General features: G+C 39.8%; 1 protein-coding gene across 3 annotated transcripts in view; it reads right to left on the bottom strand.

Annotated features, from left to right (window-relative positions):
* LOC109912461 (ABC transporter B family member 1-like) overlaps positions 1-10,068 on the bottom strand; it is a 171,954-nt gene that overhangs the window by 40,258 nt on the left and 121,628 nt on the right. For 2 of the 3 annotated variants that reach the window (XM_048611177.1, XM_048611176.1), the window contains exon 18: positions 6,637-6,753. The exons of the other annotated variant lie outside the window; for it this stretch is intronic. In XM_048611177.1, the coding sequence (XP_048467134.1) occupies positions 6,637-6,753 (117 nt within the window). The remainder of the gene's footprint in view (positions 1-6,636; positions 6,754-10,068) is intronic. 3 annotated transcript variants of the gene reach the window in all.

Genomic DNA, 10,068 nt, shown 5'->3' with positions numbered 1-10,068 from the left:
CCAGAGGGAACGGTCCCTGCGGAAGGCAGACAAGGGAGGGGAGGGGAATATGTGCCTGGTGGTGGCATCTCTGTGGAAGTGGTGGAAATGATGTCTGATGATCTTCTGGATGGGGATGCTGGTGGGATGGTAGGTAAGGACAAGGGAAACCCTTGTTGAGGGAGGGAAGAGAGGGTGTAAGGACAGAAGTGCGGGAAATCAGTCGGACCTAATTGAGGGCCCTGTCGACAACGGTGCTGGGGAATCCTTGGTTGAGGAAGAAGATTGACATTTCTGAGGCTCCCTTGTCGAAGGTTGCCTATCTGAACATATGCGATGGGATGGAGGAACTGAGAGAATGGAATGGATTCTTTACAGGAAGCAGAGTGCGAGGATATGTAGTCCAGGTAGCCGTGGGAGTTGGTAGGTTTATAGTGAATATTAGTGGCCAGTTTATCTCCAGAAATGGAAACAGAGATGTTGAGGAAGTGAAGGGAGAAGTCAGAGATGGACCAGGTGAAAGTGAAGGCAGGGTGGAAACTGGGGGCAAAATTGATGAACTTTTCCAATTCCGGACGAACAGGGAAGCAGCACCGATGATATCATCGATAAATTGGCGAAACAGTTGTGGGTGGGGGCTGGAACAAGCAATGTTCTACATACCTCACGAAGAGACAGGCATAACTTGGGCCCATGCGGATACCCATGGCCACCCCTCTGACCTGAATGAAATGCAAGGAGTTAAAAGAGAATTTGTTGAGGGTGACGATGAGTCTGGTCAAGCGGAGGAGGGTGGTGGTTGGTGGGGACAGTTCAGGCCTTTGCTCCAGGAAGAAGTGGACAGCGTAAGAGCCTCCTGGTGAGGAACGGATGTATAAAGGGATTGCACATCCACAGTAAAGAGGCGGCTGGAGCCTACAAACTGGAAATTTTGAAGCTGGCGTAAAACATCAGAGGAATATTTGTTTATTGGTTAATTAGTTGATTTTCCAACTAGACTGCATTAAAATTAGAGCAGTTTTCACAACTCCATTTATATTAAATCAATCAGATCCTAATATTTTTTAGGCTTTATAAATTGCAGCATAACAAATCCCATTACATATTCAGGTAGGCTAAATCCAATGTCTAATGCATTGACGGAAAGCATGTTTTGGACAGGTTTACATAGTTTAACCATAATGTGAAGGGAAAATAGCAAGAATTATATACACTGTAACATTAAATGGTGTTGTGAGGCAGTTTCTAATTTGTAGTAATGCTCTGGCACCCACCCAACTGAACTCAAGTGATGGGATACAAAAGATGGGGAACAGGTATTCCTATCACCTGGGTTTAACGCCACACAGAAATCTAACCATATTTGTTATAATGTAACTATATCAAATTATAATATCAAATTGGGTTGAAGAAGTGTTGAGAAAGATACATGAACTTCTTGGTCACCTTAGAATAGATTGAAATCTTTAGAGTGGGAATAGCCTACTTGCTCTTTAAAATTATTAACATTTTAAACAAAGGAGAAGGGAACTTGGGTAGTTGGGGTTGGTTCAGTTGCACAGAAAACTATGAAAAAGTTAAAGGAGAGGAGGGGTCAGGAGAGGTTTTGAAGCTTCCAGAAAAAGTAATGGGACAGAAAGGATGTAAAGAGTTAGAATTCAAATTTCAGGCACAATAGGTAAGGGGAAGGTGGTCAGTCAACACAGATGGAGGGTGTTGTACATCTATGTGAACAGTATACAAAACAAGATGAATGAGCTCGTAGTCCAGATTGAATTTTCTGGGTATGATATGGATATCCAATACGTGGCTGCAAAGGGATCAGGGACAGCATGAAAGGAAAAAAAGATAATTTACAACAGGTGAAGATCAGTGGGAAATCAAAGGATTGGGAAGCCTTTAAAAACCAGCAGAGGAGAACTAAAGGAGGAATAAAGGGGAGATGAAGAAATATAAGGTAAGCTAGCCAATAATACAAAAGAAGAGTGCAAGAGTTTTTTTTAAAAGATATATAAAAAAGTAAGAGGGCAACAGTGGGCATTGGACTGCTGGCAAATGAAGCTGGAGAAGTAGTAATGGGGAACAAAGAAATAGGGGAGGAACTCAGTCTTCACAACGGAAGAAATCAGGAACGTATCAAAACATACTAAAAGAGCATCAGGGGCAGAGGTGAGTGTAGTGACCATCACTAAGAACGTGATGTTGGGGAAGCTGAAAGGTCCAAAGGTGGGTAAATCACCCAGACTGGGTGGACTACATTGCAAGTTTATGAAGGGGATAGCTGAGGAGATTGTCATCGGCGGTGATCTTGAGGGCTCATTGGAGTCAGGGAGGGTCCCCAGAGGACTGGAAAATGGCTAATCTAACAACCCCTGTTGAAGGAAGGAAGGGAGGCAAAAGACAGGAAATTACAGGCTGGGTAGCCTTACCTTGATTGTTGATAAGATTTTAGAGTCCATTAATAAGGACGAGATTGCGGAGTACTTGTAACTGTCTGGTAAAATAGGACTGAGTCAGCACGGCTTTATTGAGGGGAGGTCATGCCTGGCAAATTTGTCAGAGTTCTTTGAGAAGGTAATGTGCAAATTAGACAAAGGAGAACCAGTGCACATGACCCATTTGAATTTCCGGGATATCTTTGAAAAGGTGCCAATCAGGAGACTGCTAGATAAGATAACAGCCCCTGATGTTAGGGGCAAGGTACTGACACGGATAGAGGATTGACTGACAGGCAGAAGGCAGAGAGTGAGGATAAAGTGATCTTTCTCAGGATGGCTGCTAGTGACTAGTGGAGTTCTGCAAGGGATATGTGGTAGGACCACAACTATTCACATCATACATTAACAATCTGGACAAAGGAAGTGAATATTGTTGCAAAGTTTACAGGTGACACAAAGGTAGGTGGAGGGACAGGTATTGTTGAAGAAGTGCGGAGGCTGCAGAAGGACTTGGACAGGTTAGGGCAACGAAGTGGCAGATGGAATATAATGTTGGAAAGTGAGGTTATGCAATTTGGTAGGATGAATACAGGCACAGACTAAGGAGCAAGAAACACAATTACCTCTTTTCACTGTTCAATATCGCGCCAGCAATCCTTCCTTTGGGGCTGGATTTTATGGCCCCTGGCTGGACACATTATTGGTGAGGGGCATGCAAAATACAAAGGCGAGTAGCCCACCATATTCCCATACATTCCCCACCCAGTCCTCTTTAAATGAGGACATGGGATAAGGCGCTCACCAGCTGAGTCACCCTTAGGCTTATTGTTGCCCTTAACAGACTGATTATGTGGCATATAAGGGCCTCAATCCACTTCCATTGGGCAGTGGCTCTTGTGGAGCAGTGTTAATGGTGCTATATCTGAGCCAGGATGTCTGTTGGAGGTCGGGGGAAGAGGCAGAGAGGAGATACCTTGAGAGCATCAGTGGCCTCTCCTCCAACATGATCTCATCATCCCTTTGTGCCTTCTCACTTGACCTCCAAAACCTAATGCCCCAAACCCCTTGCCAAGGCATCTAATCCCTCTCTTCCGAAAACATCTGGGGCTTAGTTAGGTTGAGATGCCAATGAGCTTTTTTGTGGGGATGCTTGCAGTCCTGGCAGCAGTAACCTTCATGAGCTACCAGACAATTTAATAGTTCAACAACCCAAGGATACAACTTGCCTCCAATGACGGACATGGGTCCACTTTCTGCTTGTTCAAGTCACCCACAGGAATATCACGCCGTAGGGGAGATTTTTCGTGAAAAGGTAGTCAGTTTTTGGTGGAGGTGGGCAGACAAAATGCCTCCACCATCTGTACTACATGTTCCCTATGAAATACCACAAAAGAAATATCACACTGCCAATTCTGTTGCTTCACCAAACTGTGCTTTGATGATTTAAAAGAAAACTTATTGTGTAATGTTATGTAACATACCCGTCAATTGAATACCTTCACATACATGAAAAGGGCAACCATAATAGTATAATTCCAAATTAAAAATCCTTATATTTAATAGACATTATAACTGATTATATATGTAAGTTTAAGTCAGTTTAATTGCAGGTTACTGATGACCAACACTGACTGACTAAGCTCTGCTCTTAACAGTTCAGGAGGTCTGTAAACCCAAAAATTGGATTAAAATCTTGTCTTTTACCAGCAGTCAGCTACTAGGTACAAATTCACCCAATTTCTAGCTTTTAACTGCTGGAAGTTTATTTGACTTTTTCATTGAAATACCCACCAAAAACATTTACATTTTGACTCCTGTGAATAACTGCCCTTAGAACAAATGCATCAGATTGAAACACATGGAATTAAACAACACTACACTAAAACCAATCAAGTAAAATTACTTGATTTTATTTTACCAATTAACTTACAAGTCAACGATTGTTAGAAGGGGGCTCTTGTAGTGCAGTGGGAATGTCCCTACCCCTGGATGAAGAGGCTCAGGTTCAAGTCCCATCTGCTTTAGAGGTGTGTAATAACATCTTTGAACAGATTGATTAGAAAGATAAAAGGTTAATTAAAAAAAATTGTTAGAGGGGCGGTCTTGTAGCACAGTGGTAGTGTACCTACCCCTGGACTGGGAGGCCTGGATTCAAGTTCCACCTGCTCCAGATGTAACAACATCTCTGAACGGGTTGATTAATGAAAATAGATTAATTTTAAAAAAGATTGTTAAAAGTTTGTGGTTGCCTAACATGATAACTGGAAGAGACAATGAATACTCTGAAGGCTTGCTAACCATGTTTTAACACTGATAATCATTCAGTACAAGGACTTATGGATTTATTTTCCAAAGGCTGTTCAAAAACAAATTTGCTCAAAATAACTTCAGTTCGGAAAATTAGTACAATTCTACTTATTTTAAATCCTAAAAGTTTGAATCCAACATCTTCTTCCACAGTCTCTAGTGAGAATGTTCAGAAAATGTGCATTCAAAAGTATAAGCGTCTTGGAGAATGTCAGAATTGGAAGAATGAATGAAACAAAGGTCAGGTTGAAAGTTAGAGATTTTAATTGGAGACAGTTAGCATCAAGTGTAGACTTCATCACTATCTTGATCTGCAGTTACCTACACTAGCCCAGTGTGTTTGCATTTTACCCTATGAAATTGTTAGTGAGATTGCAGTTGTGTATACAGCCCATAAAGCCTGTTCCTACATTGCCAACACCCCCTTTCATGCTCAGAGAGGTCCATGTTTCTCTGTACACTTGAAACAAAAGTTCAACATCAGGAAAAGTTTCAAAGAACCTTCATTCAATGCAACTTAAAAGGACATTCATTTATATGTGTACTGTTGCTTTTCTGTCCTGTTTCTTGGCCATTGTTATTGGAGTTTGTAGAGTACCTATCAGCAATAATGGTTGTTTCGTATCTTTTTACCCCATAGAATGGATATGACACAATTGTAGGAGAGCGTGGAATCAGACTTTCGGGAGGCCAAAAGCAGAGGATTGCTATTGCCAGAGCTCTTGTTATGGATCCTGTGCTGCTGCTACTTGATGAGGTCAGTTTGATGGCTGTGCACTGGTCTTTTCAAGCTATCCAGCATTTTAAAGACTTTTCTTGAGAAGTTTGATTTCTGCCTTGTGCTGAATATTTCCTGAATATCTAAACCAGGCCTCTTTGTCACAGGTTGCATAATGGTAATTTGTGAGCGCTGAAAGTACTGGATTATATGAGAATAACATAAACAAACCTATACTGTGCTTGTACTCTTGTACTTTTTTTCATGGACACCTAGATAGTGGCAGAATTGAAATATTCATCGTTTAGTGAAAAGCCATCCAAAACCTGGGTTTCCTGTGACAACCTCCCTGTTTAAGAAAACGCAACTATATCCACTACAATGAATGATTAAAAAAAAGGCTCTCAAGGTCCTTGCATTACTGCCTATACAAGCCACATCCTCAAAAGGCAAAGCAAAACTGATCTATCTTGGTGAAAGGGATGATGCTGTTGCAGCCCAAGTGTGAACAACCTGACAACTGCTGTGCAAAGCTCATTATCATGGAATTCATTGGAAACAACTTGAACGAAATACTGGAGAATTTAGACAATTTGCTTGTGTTTGTACGAACTGCAGTGGCAGTAGGAATCATTAGTAATACGTACTGGGCTCTCTTACATGTTAAGATTATTTGGAATGAGAACATTGGTTAATATCTCGTTGTTGCTGAGTTCTCTGAATGATTGAGTATTAAAACATGGTTAGCAACCCTCAAAGCATTCATTGCCACTTACAGTTATCATGTTGGGCAACCACAGAGCTCTAACAATGACTGAAGTAGAAATAGGTGAACTTTCCCTAAACATGAGCTAATATAAAAGCAGAGAAAAAGCTTAAAAAGTTATTTCAGAACATGGCACCCAGTAGAAAGAGTTCAGTGACAGCATTACATTGGGATAATGTAGTATATTACCACTTGGATTGGTTCACAGTTGAAATTCTAAAGCAGAAAGTTATTCCAAGGCCGGTGTGAAAATAAATGCAGTTCTGAGAATGGGTCACCAGACCCGAAACGTTAACTCTGATTTTTTCTTCACAGGTGCTGCCAGACCTGTTGAGCTTTTCCAGCAACTTCTGTTTTTGTTCCTGATTTACAGCATCCACAGTTCTTTCGGTTTTTATGAAAATAAATGCCACAGCCATCAAACTGACCTCATCAAGTAGCAGCAGCACAGGATCCATAACAAGAGCTCTGGCAATAGCAATCCTCTGCTTTTGGCCTCCCGAAAGTCTGATTCCACGCTCTCCTACAATTGTGTCATATCCATTCTATGGGGTAAAAAGATACGAAACAACCATTATTGCTGATAGGTACTCTACAAACTCCAATAACAATAGCAAAGAAACAGGACAGAAAAGCAACAGTACACATATAAATGAATGTCCTTTTAAGTTGCATTGAATGAAGGTTCTTTGAAACTTTCCTGATGTTGAACTTTTGTTTCAAGTGTACAGAGAAACATGGACCTCTCTGAGCATGAAAGGGGGTGTTGGCAATGTAGGAACAGGCCTTATGGGCTGTATACACAACTGCAATCCCACTAACAATCAGATATCTTCTATTCCAATTTCCTAGGGGCATCACAACCATGATATGATCTACATCCAATACCCATAAAACCGTGACTTCCAAATAATGAGCTACTTCTCAAATGATCTCCCAAGCTTCCAAAAGTTACACTTGACCACACATATCCTGCTTTGCACGAAGTAACACTGAAACCATTACGTCCTCCTTAATCATCCCCATTGGTTGTAGAGTCCTCAAATGCATAATCTGTTCATGGCCATATTATATCCCATTCTTGCAACCTCCTTCTATTTTATATCTAGCAGTTAATTTTCAGCTCTCAGATTCTTGTCTCTTGCATGTCCTCTGCACTCACTCATAACCTTCCATCCACCCAGTCACCCCTGGTGCATCTCCATGTTTCACAGAGTCATTAGTTACTTTAATGATGCTTCTATAAAGACATGTTTTTCTTGTCCTAACACTTCCAGTCCTGGTCAATACATAAACACTATAACAGTAACTGCACTTCAAAATGGCTGCATAGCAGAACTTTGGGACATTCAATAAATGCATGTCTTTCTTTTTCATAAATGTAGATTCTTAACATATTGAATTATATTAAAGGCAATATAAAAGTGCAAACTGATAAGGAATAAGAACACCAACTAATGCATTTTCCCCTCTGAAGGTGAGGTTGCCAAGGCCACTGCCAAATTGACATTCATTTCCTGCTTGCTGCTGCTAACTTATCACAAATCAACAATTGAATCTAGTATACTCCATATAAGTGACAAATACTTCTAGTATGAATATTCAAGGTTGACAACTCCCCACATTTAATCCTGTCTAATCTTTTAGAGTACATGATATCTGTTTATTTTCTGCCAAGTTCCTTAAATGTGATACTAGAACATAATTTTCAGACAATCTGTCCCCCAGACTACAGCCAAAGCAACATGAAGTATCCTGTCCACATAATGAGGGCAAGATATCATTCTTTTTGCAGCTTGTGTTGGCATATGGATCTTTCCATTCTCAAGCACTGCACTCATCAAGTAGGAGAATTGGGGGTAGGTGGTGGAGGTAATAGAGATGGAGATCGGGAAGAGGACTTGATTATTCTGGTCTTCCTTTTCATTGCTATAGTGTGAATGCCCTCTTCACTTGAAATCATAAAGTCACCCTGATCAAGTTTCCAATGTTCCCTTTATCCTCCGGGTGACAGTTTGTTGGTTAAGTGAGTACTATGATGTTGGACAGGCAGGAGAGTAGATTGCACTATATGAAGAATGCTCAGCATTAGATAGGTTTCAGAGGCTGCATGCTTCACCACTTTGAATTTTTGAAGATCATTTTCATTTATTCATGAGACAAGGGCGTACTGTCTATCCCAATTGCCCATGAGGGCAGTTAAGACAGTTAACCACATTGTAGAGAGTCTGGAGTCACATACAGGTCAGACCAGGGAAAGATGGCAGATTTCGTTCCCTAAAGGACATTAGCGAATGGACAGATTTTTATGACAATCAATAGTGGCTGATGGTTATAATTAATGCATTTAATGCATGTGTCACATTTAAGCGTGGGTGAATTTGTCAGACAAATGTGACACTACAACTGAAAACTCCTACTATAATGCTACCTATAGGTACTATTACAAGTCAGAGTGAAGCTTACAGATTTTAAAAGAAACATTTACCCGGCATTCTAAATTGAAACTTGAACAGAAATCATTCCGTCCACTCAAAATTGCAACCAAAATATTGAAGTACATTCCTGAATATGTACCATAAGCAAAAAGTATAATTTTGATTACATACATAACTGCAATGTTAATGAATATCAAGTATTGTGGGCATGGGAAATACCTCCACTCACAACTCCTTTGTGTTTCTCAAGGTTAAATGACTGAGTCATATGAATTAAGAAGGACCCAGAGTCAATCTGAAATCAAGACGCTTGCAATCTTAAAATAAGTTCCAGCTCAGTTAGGTTGAATAGCATGAGTGGGTTATTGGGAGTTTACTCTTTTATAAAAACATTTAATTCTCAATTTTCTTCATTGCCTGTGTCTCACCATAAAATCACAACTTAAACTGAAATATCACTTTGATCTACAGTATTTGAGGCAAAGACTCATCAAGTAATAAAGTTATGTTTGGGTGCTACCAAACTACCACTGTACCAACATTTTCTATTTTGATGATAAAATTCAGCAAAGGAATTCAAAGATGAGTCAACATAGTTACAAATTATACAAGTATAGTAAACATAAAAAAAACTATACTTAATTTTCTTTGTTTCACTTAGCCTGTCGGTCAGCAGTTTGAATGTTCAACGTGGTTTGATTCAACCCGTCTGGTATTCATTTAATAACAATGGACATGTTTTGCTTTTAACTAGTAGTTACTTAAACAACACATGGTTTCCATTTGCTATTCATTTTGTCTGGAATCTAAAAGGCAAAATAGATGATCACTGGAAGGATAAAGAGAGAATGCTGTACATGGTATTATGAAGGCAAAAAGAATGATTTTGAGGTCATTATCCAAAACTGAATGGACAATAATTACAAAATGATGAACACTGATCTATTTCAAAGTACAGCAAGATAAAATATGTTGTGTTTTAAAAAAAAAAATGTTGCATTCTGAAATGTCAGGTTTTTTTGGTCATTACTAAAGATTATGGGGCAATTTTGTAGAAGCATTCAAAATTATGGAGGGATAGGATAAAGTAGATAGAATCAGACTGCTTCCAGTGGTTAAGTGATCTAAAATAAGGGAATATCAATACAGGATTAAATGTAAAAGGCATTGGACATGCAGAAAGAGAAACATTGATTGGATCTTCTGCTGGCCAAACAGATGTTATTCCAAAATAGGTGGGAATTGCACATGGGGATCCCATGGAGTTCTCACAGCAGCACATTCTGAAGGAACTACCCAGGAAATTGAAATTTCCACTGGTCAATTCTTTGGAACCCACCAAAAGATTTGAATCAGAGTATTTGGAGGGTTCTTAATGAAATTAAGTAAAATAGTTACTCAGGAAAAGTTGAATTATTAAAT

This window comes from Rhincodon typus, chromosome 24 (assembly GCF_021869965.1).
Source record: "Rhincodon typus isolate 14 chromosome 24, sRhiTyp1.1, whole genome shotgun sequence".
Classification (NCBI taxonomy): domain Eukaryota; kingdom Metazoa; phylum Chordata; class Chondrichthyes; order Orectolobiformes; family Rhincodontidae; genus Rhincodon; species Rhincodon typus.
Note: the sequence above shows the minus strand (reverse complement) of the source record. Positions and strands in the feature narration are given on the sequence as shown.